At 33.5% G+C, this 24,778-nt stretch overlaps 1 protein-coding gene and 1 pseudogene across 1 annotated transcript in view; one reads left to right on the forward strand and one right to left on the reverse strand.

Annotated features, from left to right (window-relative positions):
* Positions 1 to 24,778, reverse strand: part of Cwc27 (CWC27 spliceosome associated protein homolog) — a 277,617-nt gene that overhangs the window by 110,874 nt on the left and 141,965 nt on the right. Inside the window, exon 11 of the mRNA XM_004623050.3 lies at positions 13,864 to 13,964. Coding sequence (XP_004623107.2) covers positions 13,864 to 13,964 — 101 coding nt within the window. The remainder of the gene's footprint in view (positions 1 to 13,863; positions 13,965 to 24,778) is intronic.
* On the forward strand, positions 24,275 to 24,755 carry LOC101578813 (annotated as a pseudogene).

The raw sequence follows: 24,778 nt of genomic DNA on the forward strand, positions 1-24,778 counted from the left end.
GTATTAGAAACTTTAAAAAGTATATTTCCATTTTCTGTTGACTTAAAAAAAAGATTTTTACCTATGTTATTTGCTTATTATTTCTTGCATATATCTTGTAATATGAGAAACTACTTTGGCAGTAACAATACACAATGTACTAACCATTGTTACTCTCCTAAAAAAAATAAAAAGAAAAACAAAAAAAGAGAAAAATATATATTTACCTCAACATCATTAGTCATTTGAGAAATGAAAAATTAAAACAACACTGAGAATCTATCTGATCCCAGAAAGAATGGCTATCATGAAGAAGTCAGCCAATAAAAAAGAACTGGAGGGGCTGTGGAAAAAAGGAACCCTTCTCTACTGCACTGTTGGTGCTGGTGCAGACTGGTACAACTACTATGGAAATCAGTGTGCAGATTCCTTAAAAACCTAGTATTGGACATCCCATTCAAGCCAGCTATCTCCCTCCTGGATATTTTTCCAGAAGAACTGAAAACCTCATACCACAGTCATATATGTGCACCCATGTTTATAGCAGCACAATTTGTCATAGCTCAATCCTGGAAACAATCCAGATGCCCATCAACTGAAGAACGGATAAAGAAGATATGGCATTTTCATACAATGGAGTATTATTCAGCTATAAAACAGGATGAATTTAAATCTTTTGTTGGTAAATGGATGCAACTAGAGAACATACTGTTAAGTGAAATAAACCAGACTCGCATGTGCAAACACTGTACTGTTCCCTTAGTGTGGGAAGCTGAAAGAGAAAAATGGAATCTGCAAGGTACAATAGATACTGGGAAAAGGTAATGAACCTATTCAAAAAGAAAGAGGTACTGAGTTCAGGAGAAGGACAGAAGGAGGGAGCAGGGGAAAGCGATTTATCTATGTATGCAAGCAGGATGGTTTGGACAACTGTACTGTGCCTATATGCTGGACTTTGGAAAGAAGCTGTCAGTGCCTTAATTTGTTTCATCTTCATTTTTCAATTACTTGTAATTTTCTTCTTATACCTTTCTTTTTCCTTCCAATTTTACATGCATATATCTGGTAATATGAATAATTGGTTAGAAGACAACACTACACATTACAACAAATACTGTGAAATTCATATTACTTTGTTAATTGAAACTCTGTATAACTTGTAATTTTTTTCTGTTTTAATTCTAATTTGTACTCTCTTTAAAAAATAAAAAACTATTGAGTTTTTAATGTCAACTATTTTAATAGGCAATCTTCTTTACATTTTAAAATCTATTTATTCTCTTTTCAAGCTTATCATCTCCAGAAGTATATTACATACACATATTTACCATTTATTATCTGAATAAAATTTGGGTCTCTGTGGACCTGATTCTATTGTATGATGTTTCTAGCAGCTTTAGCTTAGGGTGTCTGATGTGTGTATATATTTGTGTATGTTGGTCCTAAGCCATTTATTTTCTTCTGTAGGTTCTTTAAGGAACCTACAGAAATGAAAGTACTATAGGCTCTTCTTATACAGTGTTAAGGGCTTTGCAGCAGACTTGTGTGGGAGGCACACAGGATTCACTACTCCAAATAAATTCTTGGCTGGAAGATTTTAAGATTACTCACATAAGGTCAATTTGAGCTTCAAACTAACTGAAAGGTTGTCTTATTACTGGAGTTCCGAGAACTATTGCTCTTGTCCCTAAATACTCCATGCCATAATTTGAGACAGGAAGTTTTCTCCTACTCTTATGCTAGGGGTAAAGTGACCCTATATCTTAGCTGGTCTCACTGCAAGATCAATTTAGATTCTTAGTTTTCTGTGCTTTCAGAAATGGATGTTCTCTGTAACATTAAAGTTTTTGTAATTCATTGTAAAATAAAGCCAATAATCTTTGAAAAAGGACAAGTTTATAATAACAATGTGCTTTAAAGTCACTTTACATTTGATGATGAGCATTTAGGAAAAATAATTCTAGTCAAAAGTAAAGCTGACTTTAATAAATACCAAATAATACTTTAGGGACTGTACATATTCAGGATTGGATCAAATTTAACAACTATAGTAGTTAAAGAGCTCTGGCCTGGAAGCTCTGGATCCTGAGTTCTAATGGTATGATTTTGCTGTGTGATGCTGAGTAAACTCTTTCATGGGCGGGCCATTGTTTCCCGTCGTACAACTAGGGCCAGAAGATTCTTTCAGGACTAATACCATGATATCTATTGCGCAGATACATGAAATATAAATAGGTCACACTCAAGATCTGAATTTTGGGCATTAACACATTCCTTAAGATTTACTTATCTTAACATTTTAAATGTACTTCAGCATAATAGCCTCAACAAGTTCACATTTGGTTTAAACATTTTTTTTCTAAAAAGCAACAAACAAAACCAAAATATGTATATATATAAAATATCCTGTGTATATATAAAAAGATTTTTAGTGATCTCTTCATATTTGGAAATACTTGGGTTCTTTCTGGTACTAGAAATCAAAACACAGGACCTTGCACTTGCCAGGGAGGCACTGTGCCTGCTCGGCTATATCCCCAGGCCTATATTTGGAAATATTGTTAGTTCTGAGAATTTTGTACTTCTTTAGTACTTTGTGGCAATTCAAATTCTTTTGTGTAGCTATTAATATAATTTAGGGATTGTTTGATTTTTAGTGAAAAAAATATTAATACTCAAAAACTTCAACTGTAACATCTGCTAGGAGATTTTGTTAGGAATTCTGAATATATAATCAGTTATAACAGTCAGCATATTGTATTAATCGTTTTTGAAAATTACTCTAATACCACACAGATTAAGCTATCCAAAGTCAGTTTTGATGCAATATATTCACAGGTTTACACTATAGAGTTGTGAGAAGAATATCTTTTTCACATTTGATTAAGTGTTGCAAGATGTTGAAGAAACTCTGAACTCAAATGAATTACTGTATAAGTTTGATGTCATTTTTGGCAAAATCTCAGAAAATGTCACATAAAAGAAAAACATCTTACTTAAAATAAGGTCTTGACAGCAGTTTGGAAAAGGTAATAACTCTATTCTCAAATGAGAATGCTGGTTATAATCAAAGATTTAATGATGATATTAGTTCTCCCTAGAGAGAATCTTAACTACTAAAACAAAACAAAACAAAACAAAACACTACCAATAAAACCACATGTTTGTGCACATACACACACTCCTCTTCGAATTTCTAAAGCAGACATCTCTGTAATTATTTAAAATAAGGCTTCAAATATCTAACCTAGTTGAATGTTATCTGGCAGAATTATTGGCCACCTGAGAAAGGATGAGATGGCAGTCTGCAATAGTACTAAAAATGTTTAAAAATTTTTTTTTCTTTTACATGAGAGGTGTAGATAATTCTCATTAGCAATAAAGACAGAGTGGTCAATGCTCCAATGTATTCTAAACTCTAAAGATGAAAATGATGGGAATTTCTCCTTATACACATTTAAACAGTCTTTTTATTATTAAAGCAGACTTTTTATTAAAGTCTTATTTATTATTTAAACAGCATTTATTATGTTCTATATTTTATTTAAGATAATTAAAAATAAATACCTTAAAAGCAAGTTGACACTTTAAGAGTTACTGGTCAATTTCAATAAAATATTTTTAAAAAGCTGTTGGAATTCAAAATACAATCAAATTACACAGTGAGGGGAAAATACACATGTGTTTCTATGATGAAGGTATAGTTCAGAAAAACTATTACAATATTAACTATGATTATTTTTGGCAGAAGTACTATAGGGTGATTTTTCTTTTTTTGTCTTTTATGTTTTTCTACATTTCTGGTGCTTTACAAAGTATATGTTACTTTAATTTTTTTGTTCATTTATAAATTAAAATATTCAATCATTTCTTTCTGTTTTTATTTTGAAAAATGTCAATCTTTTCAAAAACTGAAAACAAAACAAAACAAAAAAGCCCCAAACACCCATATACTCTGCCTGGCTTTACCAGTGGTTAACTAATGTTTTCCCACAGTTGTGTTATCTCCTGTGTTTCTTCTTTTTTTTCCCCAAAGAATTAAAAGAAAGTTGCAAATACATAAAACATCACTCCTATATACTTTAGGATGTTTTCTAAAACCATAACTACAAAAACATTTCATTAAAATACTGAACACTGATAGTACAATTTTACCATGTAGGTCTTATTTAAATATCCCTAGTTGCCTTGCTAAAAAAGCCTTACTATATGTTAAAATAAAAAAAAAAATGAAGAAAAAAAACTTAAATGTTAAACAGAAACACTTAACTTTCTAGAAGATAAAAAGGTAAAACTCTTCAAGTCATGGGTGTGACAAAAGCTTTCTCAAGAGAACTCTGGTTGTGAGGGAAATACTGCTGATAATCAACAAAATGAGATTATATGAAATTAAAATGTTTATGTATACCTAAAGAAACAACCAACAGTGTGGGAAGACAACCTGAAAATCTGAAAAAATATTTCCCCCAGCTCTTTCTGAGATAAAGGACTAATATTCAGATATATAAAGAACTAAAAATAAATGAGACCCTCAAATAAAAGATTGGATCAAAAAAACGAATAAGTAAAATGAATAGACATTTCACAGAAGTATAAATCACCAATAAGCACATGCAGCATGATCAACATTACTGATCATGAGATAAATGCGAATTAAAGCAACAATGAGATTGCACCTTACTCCAATAAAAATGGCCACCAAAACATCCAATAAAAACAAATACTAAAGAGGTAGTGAGGAAAAATGAACCTTAGGATATTGCTGGTGGGACAGCAAAGTAGTACAACTACTATAGAAAGCAGTAGTACAACTACTATTATGGAGGTTCTTCAAAACACTCAAACTAGAAGTTCCATTTGACCCAAGCTAGTCCCCTTCTAGGCATTTCCCCCAAAGAATTAAAGACATCATACAGCCATACATGCATGCTCATGTTTATAGCAGCACACTCATAATAGCTAATAAGAAGTTTATATGTCTATCAAGAGAGGAATGGATAAAGAAAACGTGATTTTACATATAATGAAGTATTACTCTATCATGAAGAAAGATACATTTGAGTCATAAATTTGCATCTTGAGACCATAATGCTAAGTGAAATAAATCAAGTATACAAGTTTAAATATCATAAGAGACATAATGACATATCTTATCTCTCATATGGCAAAAATATGAATACAGAGCAAAATAAAAGGTAGATACTAAAAAGTAGGGAGCCAGGTCTTTCTTAAATGGGAAAAGGAAGAAGAGATAGAGGGAGGTGTGGAAGAAGAGAGAAAAAAGGGATGAAAAGAGAAATTAAGATGTGTCCTGTACAGGTATCAGCTCCCCACAAGGGATGTAAACAGGTACAGTGAACAGTACGCATCACTGCTTCTATTTTTTATTTCTTTAAAGATATCTGTGACCCTTTTAAAAAAAATAGTAAGACCTGCTCATATTAACTAGTGAAGAAGTTTGAAATGGATTGTCTAAGAAGAGCTAAATGCTGTATGGATACTCAAAGAAGATAATTTTTATTCATTTTAACAAAACGAATAAAAAAGATTAAATTTTTGACATAAATGTACATGTACAGATGTCTTTACATTTGTCATAGATCTTTAAAAAGTTACACTTAACATTATCAAAAAAGATATAGTGTTAAGTATATAATGTGTTTTAGCACATCAAGGTCATAGCATGCTCAATAAAATTTCCTCTGACAGATGGATTGTCCTACCTACAGAGCAAAACTTCACTTTTCTAGGACTTCTAGGAGATATACCACAAAGTTCAGTATTTCAGATAAGAGAACCTTATTGTTCCCTAAAATACTGTTTTAATTAAAATAATATTTCTTGCCAATTATGTTATCATTTTCCTCATTAAAGAACATTTTTTACCTCATTAAAGTACAATAAATAGCATCTAATGTTTTCCTTGTAATCAGGATCATACTAAGGAAAATCATTATCTTTATTCTTTAAAGATATATAATTTCAGAGCAAAATCTATAGTAAATACATCCATATTTGATTATCATGTCCTTATGCATTCTGCTTTAGTATCAAGTAGTTGCCTATCACCTCTTGCTGCTATTAAAATGAATGGCTTTAGTATCCTTTTTTACTCTCCCTTAAACAAACAAATAAACCGTTTTTTGGGGGTTGCCCTATCAAAATAGTGGGCTAGAAAGATTGACTGATCAGCCTCTACTCTGCCTTTTCTTTCAAGACCTATACTGAGTTCTAGCTCCCATACTATATAATTCACGATCTTATCTTTATTTTTATTATTATTTAATGTGTTTCAAACTTAGAAAAAGAGTCAGATTGTTAACACAATGTCCAAAGTAAGAAGCCACTGAAAATGACTGATGGCCTGAAAGGCTTTCTTTCTTGGAATAAAGGACAAATACACCTTTACCTTTTCAAATAAATAAAGTAAAAATTAGTAACAGAGTAAGACAGAGTAGACTGTAGAGAAAACCAGATCTTGATACTTTTGGCCTCTAGGAAAAAAAAAAAAAAAAAGATGAGTCAAGAGTATCTGAAAAATGTTAACTGCTTTGAGGAAAGGAACCAGTTTGCTCAATGAGAAAGAAGAGGGAATTCTATGGGGCAGTAGGCAAAACACAGAGCTAACATTCCAAGAGAGTTTCTATTTCCTATAAATACCAAGATTAAGCTAGTTTAACATTATATTAGATAGATAAAACTATATGCTTTCACAACCTATCAGGCCAGAGGGGCTCTTGTCTGACTTAATCCAGTATTAAAAAAGATAGTCTGAAGAAACTTGAAAAGGCCCAGTGCAACTCGAGAAATACTAAGCACCTCAGGGATGTGTTTCATGAGGAGGCTTTAAAATTCTTTCTTGATTTACAAGCTCAGATTGCTTTTCTCTAATTTCTGGCACTAACCATAGAGTAGGCATTGTCTGCTTAGAACTTTGAAAAGAGTATCTGACACTTTACCTCCCTAAAGCTGATTAGAGAATATGTCCAAACCTGTATCCCTAGGTGACTATGTTCAGTTTGTTATTGGTTTTAATATGGTGAAACTTAAAAGAAACCTGGAAGGAACTTAGAGACATAATTTAATGAAAAGGATTAAATAAGTTTATTAAAGAAACTGATAGAGCCAACACAGGAAACCAACTTTATTTCCAATTAATTATCAATCTTATTTAGGATTTATTACCATCCACAACAATGCTATGCACAATCCTGGATGATTTACAGTGGAACTAAAGAGACTCCAAGGCTGGAAGCAGGGCTGTCCTGCAGTATATCTCTTTTGACATTGCTGGTATCTAAAGCAAAACACCACATTCTTTGTTTACCTAAACTGGGATGTGAGAGCCTACTGGAGATTTTGTACTTAACTAAAAAATGCAACTGTTTTGAATTTTACAAAGTCATCTATAATGTTGTTATAAAATTTAATTATATGACTCTATTACTATTTAGTTTACCTCTACTTGACATTCTTCTTCTTTTACTTACTTATTGAAACATTCATTCCTTCATACATTAACTGAAGTCTTTAAAAAGCAAACAACAAAATTATGAAGTTATATTTCAAAATTTGCTTCTTCCCAAGAAGTATATTTATATCTATCAATTGATAATATCCTTTGTGGTACAAGAAGTAGTAGATCCCATTTATCTTTAAATTTATATGCCTAGCAACGATGAGTCCAGGTTTTAAAGTAACTAGGCTAATGTGAAGGAAAAGATTCAGAAGTAAATCATGCCTAGAATGTTAAGTCCTTAATTGTCTATACGATTCTGGCTAAGGACCTGCCCCAGGAAACTGGATAAAGATTATAAAACCAACAGAGTATTAATCCCTTGATCAAAGGTGATTTCTTCAGATATAGAATCCCTGAGGAATGTATCATGCCTCTTAGAGAACCTGGCTTAATGGAAGACCTCAATTCATTCAAAGAGGTCAACATTAAGTATTTTAATGCAGAGGCATTAGAACACAGGCTTTCTTGTTCTTAAAAATTTCACAAGTGCTTTTAACCCAAGCACAACACAGTATATTCTAAAATGAAGTGGCAATAATAAACAAATGTTAAGATTTGCCTGATAGATTAATAAAAGCCAAGAAATAAGATCAGTGGAAGTTTACTTATTAAGAATGTACAGAAGTTCACACATTCTCCATGGAACAATGAATATCATTATGGAAATTCAACTATGAAAAAAACAGGAAAAGGAAGTTTGCTTTGAAACTTTAATTGTTCTACTTATATGTGACCATATTGACTATAGGTTTTAACTATAACTAACAATACTGAATTTGTTAAAAATAATACTAACATATATTTCAATTTATAGGAATTGGTATCTGTGCTGCTGAAGTGACCACAGTTTGTATGTTTTGGGTATGAATAAAAAAATGAGCAAGGATTAGTTACACTTTTCTTTTCACAAATTTAAAATTATGATGTTTTCTATATGGTAACGTAGATACATTAAAATGTTGCTCATTATTTAATTTACTTCTTACAAGAAGTGTGAGGGATACAGAGGATGCTTTCCTCCCTGGATTTATGATAAGAAAACTGAGTCATCATGGCTTAAATAATTGCTAGTAAAAGTAATTGAGAGATTTAATTCTTCCTTATTTATTTTTCAAGAAGATACCCTATTCCAAAAAAACTCATAGTAATCATTAATGGTACACATAACAAGCCCCTAACATTACCTAAGAATTACTATAAAAATACAGAATTTAATTTTTTGTTTTACTTTTTATTTTATTTTGAAGAATAAAAACAAAAGCAAAAACAAATAGAAACAAAGACAGAAATAGGGTAATATTCAGCAATTGATACGTTACAGATCTTCAAAGCAAGAATAGCAAATTAACAATGGGTTATTATATTACCTCTTTTTATCATCAAATCTGTTGCTTAGATTAACGGACATAGCTATGAAAGATTGGACAAATAATTGAATATCAATGTTTGCCTTTAATAAACATTAATATTTTCTTGTCTTTTTTACTTTAATATTTATTTTAAAGAGAATATAATAATTGATAAGACATTAGAAACAGTACACATTGAGAAGACCAAAATGAGAGGTATTCAACTATGGTTTTGAGTCTCTTTCTACTAATAGGTGGAACATAGGTATCAGCTGAAAATGCACACAGACAATGGTCTATGTTACATAATTTGCTACTCCAAATTATCCAAAAAGCTTTAAGAATATTACCTGCTTCTAAGTTTACTGGCAAATTAAACTGCTAGACATAGCATAAAAGACCAAGTAACACAGGATTTGCCAAAATACTCAGATTATTTAGTCTTGGACTAAAATAAAATGCTTTATGAAAGCCAGATACGTAGCCATTTAGTCCAATCAAGAAATCGTTCCTGAATAGGTCCATGAGAGTATTCAGTTCAACTGATGCATGAAGTTACAGACCCAAGGTCAAATAACACTTTCCAACTTCTTTTCATGTGAGGATCTTACTATACAAATACACATGAGAACTTCTGGATCTGTTCCCAGAGTTCACGTAGTTCTAACCTTGGAATATCTATCTGTCAACTGCGAAGACAGGCTAAATCCTGAAATATGCTGGAAGATGCTTAAAAGTGTACTTTATTTCTATAATATTATGCTGTGAGATTGCTCAGGGTATCATTTATAGTCACAGGCAAAGGAGTACTACCAGACTTAAAAACTGCATAGCAATATTTGATTTTTCAAATACAAAATAGTATTATTGAAATTCACAAATCTTTCATTATGAACAATTTTCTATCAGCATGTCAGTAATTCTTGCCAATTTAAAAAGATCAAAGTAAGTTTAGAGAAAGATATCATTGGAAGAAAAAGGCAACCCATAAGGTGTATCCTAAATAGGGTCTAAGAAAGAATTTGGTTAAGCCTTCTTACAAGATAGTGATAATAAAACATGGCTTCCAATAACACTCTAAAAATACCAGAATCAAAATAAAATGGTTCATTTAGTCTCCAGATCTTGGATTGTAAACATGATACTCAAAAGGAACCAGAGTTCCTCGGAGAGGTTCTCAATTCTCTGTCTGGAGAAGGGAAAATGTAAGACTATGCTGTGATACTAGAAGGTAAGAAAGTGCTCACAGGATGACGGGCAAACTGAAAGGCAGCAGGAGCTCTCCTGAAAGAGCTGGCCTTGCCCAGAGCCGGAAAATTCTGAACAAAATAAAACATAACTTAAGACTATAACACCTGGAATAATAGAAATGTCCACCTTATTGAAATAAATAAACTTACTGAAATAGATGAAGGATAGAAAGGAATGGTCTTTCTCACAGCAGAATTGCAAGTAGGAAAAACACTAAGAATCAGGGAAAAAAAAATAATGTCATCAATACAACACCACAGTAAATAACAGTGCCTATAGCAAGACCTACCATTACTAGGGCCAGCCAAATAGCTCAGCGGATTAAAGCACTGGGGTTCAATCCCCAGATCTGCCATCTGGCCCCGCCTCTGGTGTGCGCTGAGACAGCAATTGAGACTGGGTGTGTTGGCACGCGCCTGTAATCCCAGCTCTTGGGAGGCTGTAAAAAGGTAGATCACTACAAGTCTGATCTAGTAGTGAGACCCTAAACATCCTGTAAACCCTTCCCTAAAATAAAAATAAAAAAAAAAATATTACCATTATTAATGGATGTTAAACTTAGTGGGGAATAGTTTGAAGAGAACAGAATATTTATATATCTAAAAGTGTCTATCCCTGAAATGAAGAGCAATTGTATAGTATAACACCAAGACAGGCTCTCTTTAACCAAGCAAAGAAGTATCACCAATAATAAGACAATAGCCATACATAATGTGCTGATAGGAAATACTGTGAAGATAATCCTGCCAAAAAATGCATAACATTAGTCCAGTGATGAGAAACTCAAATTGTGAGATGTTCTACAAAATATATAGTCAGAACCTTTCAAAGTATAAAGGTCATGAAAGATAAGGAAAGACAGAAATAGTTACAGATCAGGGACATTAAGGAAACGTGACTCTTGTATAGAATTCTAGCAGGATAGAAGAAGAGGGTAATGGGGGAAAATGATGAAATTCAAATAAGGTCTGGAAATAGTTAACAGTATTATTCCAACATTAATCGTTTGATCGTTGTACCTTGAGTTACTGTAAAAGATCCTGATGTTAAAAGGTAGCTGGGAAAACAGAATTATTCTTTGCAACTTCTGCCTACGTCTAAAATTATTTCTAAAATAAAGTAAGAAAAATGAAATAAAATAGTCCATTTTGAGATTAGAAAACAAAATGAAAGCAATCAAACAATCTCATTTTTTGGAAGCTAGTTTTAACTGTTACTCAAATTCAGGTCAACTCCATAAAAACAATAATTAATATAACTGCCTTGTTGTTTGTTTGAGACAGGGTCTCACTATGTAGCTCAGGCTGGTGTTGAACTTACTGTGCAATTCTGCAGGCTTTGAATGTTTGGTAATCCTCTTGCCTCAGCCTATCAAGTGCTGGATCATAAGTGTGTACCACTACGCCTGGCTACATAAAAATTTTCTTAACATGGACAACTTTCATTGTGGAGATTAAAATAAGCTGTGATAGAATTTTCTCTTTTGTTTTAAGAAATAAGTCAGTCTTTTAAGACTCAAAGTTTTCTTTACTTAATTATATTTTAATATTTCAAAGGCAAATAAACATACAGTTTATGACTACTTTAGACCTTTGCTATACAGTACTATTACAGTAATTATCAGTTGCATTTCTCTTGCTCCTATTAGATCATGAGCTACAGAAATAAGAGCTATCTATCAATTACTAATTCATATACCTAGTCAAGTACAGTTCTTGAAACTAAACTTGGAGGTATTCATAATTAGCTAAATATTAATAAAATAAAGGACCATAAGTAACAGACCTTCCTTTGTGAATGGATTTTCATGTATTAAACATGCTTTTAATTATAAGAAAAAATCCGCCGGGATTTGTTTTTTGGGGGAAATAAGGTACAAATTTAGAAAAAAACAATTCTCATTTCTTCTTTCAGATCTCCTGCTATAATACAGCTTGTTTCTAGTCTAGATTATAGTTTACATAGGACATGATCTAGTTATTAATACATTTATTCTTTCTTTTAAATTCAGTCCCTAATTTATATCATTATGGGTAAGTCAACTTTTTAGTAATTACTTTCATTCAAATATATATTTCATTGACTTTCAGTTGTTTATTAAGGGCCTGCCTTTACTAAAATAGTCACTGGGGATGCAGTAAAAATAACACAAGAATAATAAATTAATATCTGGGAACTATAATAATTTAAATAGTTACGTTGTATTGCTTGTGCTACTTAAAACAATAATAATATAATGGCAAATATTACACTGCTATTCGGTACCAGAAAATGTGTTCTTTAAGAATAGATGCTGGGGGGCTGGTGAGATGGCTCAGTGGTCTAAAGCACCTACTTAGAACAAGCTAAGCTAAGCAAAAGCACAGCGACCGTGGTTCAATCCCCAGCACCACATGCCAGCCAGCCCCACCCCCTGGTGGGCTGAGCTGGCCATACACACACACACACACACACACACACACACACACACAAAATAAATAAATTAATTAATTTTAAAAAAAAGATCCAGATTTAAAAAAAAAAAAAAAGAATAGATGCTGGGCTGGTGAGATACCTTAGTGGACTAAGTGCCTGCTTAGACAAGCGCAGGGACCAGGGTTCGATCCCCTGCACTGCATGCAGCACTTGGGGCTCCTGGGTGCATTGAGTCACCACTGAGTCTAGGCATGGTGATGTACATCTGTAATCCCAGCCCTGGAGAGGCTGAAAACAGGAGGTCACTATGAGTCTAAGCTATGTAGTGAGACCCTGTATTAAATTAAGAAAGAAAGAAAGAAAGAAAGAAAGAAATATAGGATGAAAGAAAAAAAATATGCCGCATATTTTAAAAAATATCACAGTGCTTGTCCCAAAATGTAGTACATAAAAATACTTCAAGCTTGCCAGAAGTATGAGGATACAGAAGATATATGTACAAAGCAAATTTGTTAAGTCTAATGTAGCATACCTTATCAGAAGCAAATGAATAAATATTTCAATCATGTTAAATTGTAATCTATTACTATAAAAAGAGAACAAATTTAAGGGTTTTAAATTGTATGTTTGGAAAGTGAAATTACATGGTTTATAGTTAAACAGTCATAAAATTTAAAATCTTTTCATGTGATGAAATAGCCTTATTTGAACCTATTTCAGCTAAATAAAAATTACAGTGGAAAAGTAATCACCATATATTTCAAACATATATGAATAAAAATAAAATTAAAAATTAAAAAAATTACAGTGAATTACTAAGTATTTAACATGTATAAACAGCAAAATCAATTTCATCAATATTTTAGATTTCCTACATTTTAATGTAAGAGTAAAGAAATAAAAAATAAGGGCTAGTATTTAATACTACTCAAACATCACACAAATTTTTATACATTTCAAACATAGAAGAAAAATACTTTTAAATGTTGTAAAAAGCATACAATATTTAAAAAAGAGAACATTCCACTCTTGGGAACTTTTAATCCAGTTATGTTATAAGCTATGAGAACATTAGGTTTTGCCTGATCTTAAGTACTCTGTTATTTTCTCCTAAGCCCACTTATGCAATAGTTAGTAATGTTTGCATTGAACTTATTTCTCAGAAAAATGCCCTGTATAGAAATTTATTTTACTGGCTGTCCCAAGCAAGTTTGAAAAAGACAAAAACCAAACAACTAAACAAAATCTCAAGAAAGCTGAGGAGACAAGCAGGAAAGAAGAAGACAGGAGAGATGGATTGAAGAAATAAAAGAATATCAAGAGAAAATGTCAGCCTAAAAATGCCCTTACCTTCATTTTTCTTCTCTGCATTTGCTGCATTTTCTAATTTTTTTTGCTTTGCTGCTAAGAGTTCCCGCTTTAATTGTCTTGCTTCTTTTCTGAGCTCCTCACTATAAAGCAAAGAATAGTGATGTAAGTATATAACATAGTGACAGTAAGCAAAGAATTTTTGTTTAGCAAAAATTTCAGGTAAAATCTAGCTAAGAAAAATGAAATAAATAATATAGTTCATTCATCTTGTTTCAGTGTACATATATTTGCTTTATGGAAACACAGCTCAAGGATATTTTAAAAGTTGTGACGTTTTTAGTAGCAGTATGAGTTAATATAAAAATTTCCCCTTTCAAGTGTAGCAACCACAAGAAGTGTTAAATGACCCGTTATTTTCTCAACTCAGTACAAATTTAACATTCAGGTTTTAATTAACAGTTAACAGGGACCAGAAGTTAAAAAAATTTAATGTAAGCACTCTTTATTAAACCTGGATATATAAAAAACTGATCTCAAAACTTGCTGAATGCCCAAAGTGGCACAAATAATTACCATTCTTTGAGCAATTATTATATGCTAGGTACACTAGTAAAACTTTAAAAACTCATTTGCTTTTCAAATTCACTCTGAACTCATCTAATACCACAATTTGACATATAATTTTCTCCTCTGTGGAACATACCAGGCCAAGATATTCTGATGATTAATATACTATAAATTGTGTTAAAAGCTAAAAGGAGACATCAGTGTTGACTTCATGCAAGTGGCTTTTTAGGGCAAAAGATTCAAATTAATTTTTCAGAAAAATTATTAAGTACTCCTGTCATGAACCTTGCTAAAGTTTAGATATGGTTTTAGTGCCCCCACCACTATTTCCTGAGGGTTCATGTATTGGACGCTTAGTGCCCAGAGTTGTGGTATTGGGAAGTAATAGAATCTTTAAGAGATGGTACCTGGTGAGAGGTCCTTAAATCAATTGGAAAGTGTGACCTTTAAAGGGACTGTGGTATCTCCCTGGGTTCCTCTTTCAAGATATAATCTCTGCCTGTCCTGTACCCTACCATGGGTGTCTGCCATAGGTGACACAGCCTAGCTAGAAAAAACAGGTTGGCAGTCCTGCTTATGCTGTTTGGATATTAAGAATCCAACACTGTGAGTAAACTCAATCTATTTCTCTCTCTATGTCTCTGTCTCTCTCTGTCTATGCCTGTCTCTCTCTGTTAAACTATCTCAGATATTTCATTATAGTAACAAAGAACTGATTCAGACACATATAAACCCTCAGGGCCACTTGTGAATAGTCAAAGCTATGCATGTTTTATTTTTGTTAAGCAAACTTTGCTACTTACATTGTCAAAAAGTTAGACTCAATCAAAGATACTCAGAGAAGACTAAATGCTCAAGTAAATATCTCATCTTGGAAATGATCTACAAAGTTATCCAAACCAAGGTTTAGTGGAATCTTAAGTCTTGATGGTTTGATACTGATAGCACCATACTTCAGTGTTTCCTCCTGATTCTGAATTCTAAACTTTTTTTTTTTAGTATTCAGTATGTTGTATGAGATTTACAAAATTGGTAGTCCTTATAATGTGAATGACTCAGTTTTTTCTATCCACTCAGTATATCAGCTATGTATAGCCACATTCTGTGTCTGGTTGGCCTTCAAGGTCCTAAAGTTTGAAAATTACTCCCTCTGATCAAAATCTACTACCTTTGTGCTTTGTCTGTCTTTCATTCCTTCTGAACTTGCACACACTCTTAATTAAAATTGTGGAAATCAACTCCTTAACTGTAGTTCATTGTTCACAAGTCCTACTGTAATCATCATTGGCTCTATATCCATTCTAGATGTTATTGTGGTTAGTCATTTCATTAATGTCCTCATTAGCATTCTCACTTTTTTTTACACTTATTTTACCCTGTGAATACATCATAATAATTTAAAGGAAACTGGATATGGCTTATATGTCATTTCCCTTCTCTCACCCCAACATGGGAATTGTTCCAGTAGACAAACCTCCAGAGAAAGGGTAACTTTAGATGTGAGATGTTGCCTGGGGATTTTCCCTTGTAACAAGTTCCCTGATGATGCCAGTATACTTTCCGCTTAGGACTTTAGTATGGAAAGTATCTTCTCTTTTATACCATTTCAAGCAATCCTACTTCACCAATCCTTTTATTCAGCAAACAAACATGCTCAAATTTCCCTTGACTCTGCCTGAATCAAGTGATTATTATCTTCACAAATGGATTCCATTCCTGAAAGAATAGTTTATATATACAGTCTACTTCATAATCTCTTGCAATCTATCCCTCTTACACTCTACCAAAACAGCTTCTCTATCAACCACATTGAATGGCCTTTTCTCATTTCTCTTCAGCCTATCATTCAATAACATTAACTATTCCTACCTTTTTGAAATTCTATACTTATCAGACTTATATAGTGCTTTGACTTTCCAATTATTTTTCTCCTGGTTACTCTTTCTTTTTTAATCTTACAATTGCTGATATTTTTCTCACCTCTCTACCCTGTATACTGTCACTTTTGTCCAAGTTTACAACATGAACTCTCACTCCTTATATGGATTATTTCTAAAGTTAGACATTTTGCTTTGATTTTGGTCCTGCATTTCTACCTATCTGTTATAAATCTCCATATAGATTAGTGCTATCCAACAGAAATATAAGGAGAAACATATAAGCAGTTTAAAGTTTCACTGCAGCTACATTTTTAGAAAAAGCAAAAAGAAAAGCTTACGTTATACCCAAAATATTATTTCAATGTTCAATAATATATTGCACTATTAATGCACTATTTCACATTCTTTTTTACTAAGCCTTCAAAATCTGGTATTTATACTTATAGCACATATCAATTCAGACCAGCCACATTTCAAGGATTCTGATCTAGACAGACAGTAGGCCAGGGGTCTCAACATAATTACAAACTTTCTATTTCCAAACCTGAAGTCATTCCCTGTATGCTCAACTCTATTCCTTTTCCTAAAACAAATTTACTTGATCATAAAACCATTATTTATCTAATAAACTGGACTCTAGACTTCTCTTTTTTATTGAATCAGCATTAGAGTACATTTTCCATCTCTCTCACATATACCAATTCTCCTTGGCACTCACCAGTAAGCTAAGTGTAGGCTCCTATTATCTATGTCTCAGGTAAATGCAATTACTCCCTACTTTTAAGAGCTCTATAAACAAATCTCAGAATCAGTCACCATGAAGAAAAACAGAGCCCTTAGTCCCTTTACAGGAAACAACAACTATGTCTTTGCTCCATTCACTAAACATGCCAGTCTTTTTTAATGCTATTTTTCACATTTTAAAATTTGGTAACTCAGTAATTTAGATGTCCTTGAAGGAAAGGTTATTTTGCAAGATAAAAAGGAAGTGCTGCATTTTTAGGCTGAAAAAAAGTCCAAAAATAATGTGAAGTACATGAAGAATGAGCAAAGTTTACAAGGGCAAACTTGGGGCCTGCACAGATGGAGCAGAGGGAGGCTTGGTTGCTGAAATAAATAGCATTACAAAGAAGCCAAGTTTGTACTTAAGATCAAGACAGTAGGAAATATGGCTTGGGGACATGTTAGGGAAAAAAGCAAGCTTCCTCTTTTTGCTCTGTAAGATTTTGCTTTGATGAAAAATCCCAGGATACTGTGTTGGAGATGGGCTGCCTTGGGATTCAGTTCACCATGCCCAGTCATCCAGGGACTCAGGGCTAGATAACCACCAGCATGATACAAAATGGTCCAAGTACTACTCCAGTTAGTGGCAAACTTCGGCATCATTCATGTGGTGCTGGTTTTCATGTGTATGCAAAATGCAAGAACAGTAAAGGTGGCTTGCATTCAGGTTTCACAAGGCCTACAATCCTGGCTGTGTATCTCTGAGAGGGCAGAATATAGAGTTGTGAGAGTTACATAAAAAATGATGTGGAAATCCCAGGAAGCGGGAAATGCCAGGAACATGGAACAACTGCTAAGGAAAGCTGTGAGGAGTGAGCACAGTCTAAGAGAGAAACAAAGAGGGCTATAACCACTGGCCATAGGAGTGGGGCCACCCAAGCCCTTTGATGTTCAAATTTCACAACAGACTGCCATGGGATCCTGGACACAGAACTATTCATCATGAATAACAATGAAGTAAAACTCAAAAAAGACAAAGTCAGACAGAGAAGGTTAGATCTATTCAGATTATTAATGACTGTTTCTCGAATTTTTAAGTTACAAAGAATTTGCAATGGTCAAAATATTTTAGACTATTTAAACAACACCACTTGCTAGTATTTGTAGAATCTAAAACTCTTGAAATGATACGCAACTTTAAAAACTAATTTCTAGATCACAATCTAGTTTTAGATTTCCTAATTTTAGATTCCCTGGAATATAATCCTGTCTACTAGCATTAGAATATATTTAAATCTGTTAGAATGACAATGAAAATGGTGAAGGTGGAGTATACGTCACCATATATTGCCAACCTATGTGCTTTCTTTAGAATCAGATAGCATCTATTTCACTCTGTCAATGCCTAGTTTTTCCTTTAATGATAAGGGCTTTAATAAATTATTGTTAATTCAAAGATAATTATTTTTTACTAAAAGGTAAAATTTTTTACTAAAATTGTTTTCAATTTGAATGTTAATAGGGTTTTTGTATATCACTATTAACTATTAGATAATTCTGCTTTAATGGAGAAAAAAAGACGTCCTCTTCTAAAAAATACTAGCAGACTATAAATTATAGTAGCCTTTACGTATTTAGCAATGGCAAATTGCTAATTTACTAGAAAATGTGTAGTATTTGTATATGTACAATTGTGGGGTATAGGCACAGAAATCAAGATGAGTAAAAAGAGACAGGAACCTAATCTTGATTCTTAAACTTTCTCTTCTACTTAATCTTCTCAGTTAGTTCTGAGTTAAGAATTTTGTAGGTAAGAAGGCTGAAGTTAATGGATTCTGTCTTAAGTCAGGCAGTCAGTAAGTGACAGAGCTAGAAAATAAAAATGGAACTCTTTGAATGCTAAGTCTATCCTTTTTCCATGATGCTATGCTGACACCTGGACAAACTCTTCAAGAAGCTTAAATTCTAAGGAAAAATGTAAAACATATATAAATAAGAAAAATAATACATGAGAAAAACTGCTAACTGCTGTGACAAAGAAATAATTGAAGCACATTGAAAATCGGTGAAGGAAAGATTACTGCTGCTAAATAAGAGGGCTTCAAAGAGGAGGTATTTGAACAGGGCCTTGCAAAATGGGTGAGAATTAGCAATGTGGAGACAAGAATGGAGGGGCATCCAAGCAATATGCCTAAAACTAGACTGGGAGATGGAAAACCCAGGGTGCATGCTAAAAGGTATTTGGCCAAAGCATAAAATATTTGAAGGGGGAGGGATGTGTGATTAGTAGCAAACAACAGAGCTATGAGGAGCTACCCATTTTTAATATTTCACAAGTAATCCTTGTACCACTTAAATCATTTTCTCCAAAGTGATTTATGGCCTTCTAGTCCCTTTAGAAGAATCAGACCCTGCTGTCTACATTTTTTCCTCTGCCCTTCTCCTGTCCCAGACATAGTATCATCCTAGATATTCTCCCATCCCTGAAATTCTTTCTGCTTATATTAGCTTTACTCTTCCATGGCAGTATCTGCTGTCTGTATCCACTGTTAATTCTCTTTTCCTCTCCCTTCTTTAGAAATTTTATGCATGCTGAGGATTTCAAGCCTCTCTATTTCAATGCTGCTAGCCTACAGCATCAAGATCCTTAGCTTGATTCTCTTTCTAGAGTAAAGATTCAGTTCACATTCTTACTGCCAGACACTTTCATTAGACAATTTACAAATGTATATTTAGCATTTAAAAAATCTGATCCATCATACTGATGCCTTAAAAACTTCACTATATTTTGTCTTTCCTATTTCTGATAAATTCACTAGAATGCTACTTTCAGGCCCCCTTCTAATTCAATTCACTTATTGCATCCTTCCCTTTGCATCTCAGTCTCTTTCTTCTTTGTCAGTGACAGCAGGCTCTAAGGGCCATCATGACTTCACTATTGTAAGGAGTACCTATTTGTGTTATGTGCTGTGGTCTGATCTTTCTTCCACTCACTTTGTAACACATAGGCCGAGTCCCACAACTTACCTCCCTGATTGTCACACATACCTAAATCCTACTAAACTGTGCACTAATTTTTGTCTCAAGAATTTAGGTTCCTCTCATGAGTTAGCTTCAAAATACTTTTTTTCAATTTTATTTCCCACTTATCCTGTATGGTTACTCTAAATTTCAGTCAAAACATTCTAGTCATAATTACCTTGGCAAACTTTGAGCTTCAGTACACATACCCCTTCATCCATGCCATTTCCCTGCCTTAAAATAGTGTTTTTCCCTACTTCTGTTTAATAAAATCTGCAACTTTTAAAAATGCCTCATGGAGAAAGTGGCCCTTGGTCATGGCCATAAGGGAAGGCTGTGAGCCTCCCTGACTTTCAGTTTTGTTTTTTTTTAAATCTAAAACTGTGGCATATATGTAACCTATCTAACACAAAGATTAATGATTAATCTGAGCACATTAAGAACACTACCAACTGCTCAGAAGGCAGTATTATTTCTATAATCAAAATATACTAAAACTGATTCACAACTGTGTAATTCATACTAACAATAAAGAAATAAAAAAATGAAAAACAAGACAAGCACTTATTCTTAGCATTTCAAAAGTTCAAAACTTGATGAGTTGGTGGGGAGCAGGGGCAATCTTGTTTTTTTTCAGAGACCTACATGCAACATCATTATAGGCTCATAAGAAAGCAATTAATCACCAGGAGTGGTGGCACACACCTGTAATCTCAATACTCTGGAGGCTGAGGCAGGAGAATCATCGCAAGTTCGAGACCAGCCTGCACTACAAAGTGAGCTCAAGGTCAGCCTGAACTGCAAGTGAGACCCTTTCTAAAAAAAAAAAAAAAAAAAAAAAAAAGAAAAAAGAAAAGAAAAAGAAAAAAAGCAATTAATCTCCCTTCTTTGCCTTAGTTTACCACTATATAAGAACAGTCTGAATAGGATATACTGAAATGTTATCAAAATTATTATATAAATGTAAAAAGTTACTGTACCATGCAGATTATTTTACTTCATTTCCTTTGGATTTGGTGTATTAAAGCCCATTAGGAATTAAAATTACTTCTCAGTTTTCACATCTAAGGAAGCAGTGACTACCAATACCATATATTTATCTAGACACAAAGATATTGTAGTGCAGAGATAGTAGAGAATTCTGAAACTGTCTAAGTCAATATACAATTATAAATGTGACATAGATATCCTAATTCTTTATGTAGATTCCTACTTATTAACTACTCGTTGAATGGAAAATACTTCTTTGCCTGCATACCTCACTTACACTGAATATTTTCTATACAAGAGAAGACACCAGAAATATACAGCTTTAGAAAAGAATATATTTATATTTTATTAGGTTTTATCACTTTATTAAAATTGTTTTTGGGAGTCTTGTTTTATTTTTCCCAGATGCTTTTCAAATTTTTAGGTTCTGTGAGTATGCCTTAGAAAAATTTTGAGTGATACCTGTTCTTTTTTTCTTATGGCATGAGAAATATTATCTTAATATGAGGGCAGTGAACTCAGGACTGACCATCCCTTACACTTACTTTAAAAAACTGGTAAGACTAACAGGACATGACTGTTTGACATGTCTTTGAAAAGAATGTCAATGTACAAAAACAAAATTAAATGTGCGTCTTATGTAAAATAGTAAATGAATTTGCTTACTTGTTAAATAAACTGAGGGCTAAGCGCATGCCCATTATAGACAACTGTTTCTTGGACCATGGATATCACACTTGCAGTTAGTCTAAGCCTGCTGTTTCCCAACATCTGATAAGAATTTGTGACACATGGAAATGATTAAAAACCGAAGAGTATACCCTTCATGGTTTCTATTCTGCTGCTTTAATCACCAGGCTCTCCAATCTGTTTGTAATGAAACAACAGCTTGGCCATTGATGAACTCATTAAATAATTATAATAAAAACCCATCAGAGTATTAAAACTAAAGATATATGGCACAATTTTTAGGTTTATGTTATCTTTAGCTGGAATGGAGATAAGGATATTCCATGTCTCAGAAATCATCATGATTTACTATAGTTAGACATGAATTTTGAAAACAGAATCTATTCAATAAATGTCTAATGAAAGTAAATCAGGAAAATCCTATCATGTGTTCAGGCTCTTTTTTATTTATAACTAGCAGCTTGGATTTAGAAAACCAAGTAAAGCAAACTAATCCCCAGTTTCCTCACTTTAAAATGAAAATGACTGCAGGTTATTGTAAGACAGAAGATTCCATGAAAATTAGCACCCTAATACAATGTTTAGGCCAGAATATGTACCAACAGAAATTTGATTCTATTATCATAATTACTATCATTATTTTTATTCACACCTCTACCACCAAATGTTCTTACTATTTACCAAACCTACAGAATAAACTGGTGACAAAATGAGATCTGTTCAACTCAAGAGATTAACATGGCAAATCTTTCTCTTTTTTAAAAAAAATGTATTCAGTACAGGGTCTACAGCATCTCATTACACAGATTGGACTCAAAGTGATCTTCCTGTTTTCAGCCTCCAAAGTGCTGGAATTATAGGCCCATGCCACCATGCCCAGCCTTGCTCACCCTCAGTGCACCTGGGGGTAGGGCCAGCACAACAAGTCGGAGACCAAATCCTTTCCCTGTGTCTGCCTAAGCAGGCGCTTTAGTCCACTGAGCTATCTGGCTGCCCTCTTTCTCTTTTTTTTTTAAGGGATTTATAAATTTCAAAAGTTTACTGAAAATATTTTGTGTTGGATATATAGTTTAAATTAAATACCATCTGCTATGAATAGAGGAAATATGATAGCTTAAAATATTTTTTAAAAACCTACAAAATTCCTAGATCCTAATCCTGGTCAACAAATAACTGATACTAAGTTGCTTATTTTCTTTTTATATAATCTAGTTAAAAAGTTGAGGAAGACATAAGTTAACAAAGATGAAATAGGCTAACAGGCAGTTTAGTCTAAATGATCCTGAAAGGCATCTATCAGCTGATAAAATGTAATCTTAGAGATAATATTTAAGATAGCTAAGCTTAATTTTCAACTTTATTGGTTTGGAAGTTCCTTATGAGATTAGTCACGCCCACTTCTTGGTGTGTCTGTGTGGGTCTTGGAGATAGGACCTTGCTACTGTATATGGTCCCTGACTTCTTCCTCTCTGTTCTGCTTCTTTGTTACAATGATCTAAACAGCTTTGCTCTGTCAGGTCCTTCCTTCATGATGTTCCTGCTTTAAAGCCAGCTGACCATGGACTGTGTTCCCTGAAAACAAGAACCAACATTTCACCTTTAAGATATTGATCTTGGGTATTGTGTCCCAGAAACAGGAAAGCTGACTAACAAATGCTGTCAGAATCCTTCAGAATCTGTTATGTCAATATCTAGAAAGACTACTTCCTATCCTTAAAGATCATGCATTTTAGAAGGAGAATATGGAAGAATGTAACTGCGCCTGCATAGAGCCTTTACACTTCAATCTACCTCCTTTATGTGAATGATCACATATATTTTAGAATGAAAGATTAGATGTTGGAGGTAGAATGCCACCAATCTCTGTAAGATCTCTTTCAAACTTTTGAATTTTTAAAAATAGACTAAACAAGAGTGAATATTATATACAAAAATGAAATTTCCATGGTAACAGTAGGTAATATTGCTAGTCTGTCTAAACATTAAGTAAAATTTTCAGAATCAAAGATGTTATTTTACAACAAGAACTTAGCTTTGCCAATATTTCACAAAAGTGAAATAAATTTGCTGTGGCAGAAATTCTGTCTCTAGTCATATGTCTATTTCACAATCCAACTTTACAAATGATACTAATTCAATATGAAAAACAAATGAGATTTCCATTTCCAGTAAGGCAGCAATACTAGATAACCTGAAAAGTTTCTTGTGATCAAATAACTAGAAAGGCTGGATAGAGTACATTAAAAAAATACCCTTAAGTACATAACTTAGTTCACTAAAAATCAAGGTTATTATCTCAGGGTTTGAAAAATGAGGAGAAGACTTAAAGACAGAACAAGAAGCATTAGAATTATTATTGGAGCACTCAGAATTGTTGGTCTCAGCAATATAGGAATGTGGGTTTTAATAATCATAGGGAATGAACTAGGATTCTCACATATAAAGCCAGGAATTTTCACTCATGAAAAGGGTGAGACTAGCACATTTGCTAATAAACATAGGAAGACCACAAAAAAATTTTATGTCTTGTGTCCAGATACGTAAACAGGCTGGGGTGACCTTGAGGATTCAAAAACAAGATGGAGACTATCTTGAGAGTGAGTGTCCTCTGTGGTGCCCAGGGATCCCAAGCTCTGTTTCTTCTGACTCTAGTGGTAAAACATGCTCCTCTTTCAGCATTTCTCTAAGACTGAGTTTCCCCAGGATGGTGTGGAGCCCAGCACATTCACCTGTCACCAAGCTGCCAGTCTGGTTCCAAGGCTGCATTTGTTCACTGGACTAGTGAAAGAGTGGTCAGTGTTTCACTCCTGGGCCTGCTTCTCGCTGCATATTTGAATCCTTGCTCTGCAATGGACTACTCCCTGGCTGCGGCCCTCACTCTCCACAGTCACTGGGGCCTCAGACAAGTTGTGACAGACTTATGTTCATGGAGCTGTGTCCCAGAAAGCTACCAAGGCAGGCCTTTAGGCACTCTAGGCTTTCACCTTTGCTGGGCTTTGTTACTTCAACTATCATGACGTGGGCATTTGCAAAGCTGTTGTCATGATGTGGAAGCTCTGATCTTCTGGACTTAATACCTTAAG

The sequence above is a fragment of the Octodon degus genome, unplaced genomic scaffold, assembly GCF_000260255.1.
Source record: "Octodon degus isolate 3935 unplaced genomic scaffold, OctDeg1.0 scaffold00001, whole genome shotgun sequence".
Classification (NCBI taxonomy): Eukaryota; Metazoa; Chordata; class Mammalia; order Rodentia; family Octodontidae; genus Octodon; species Octodon degus.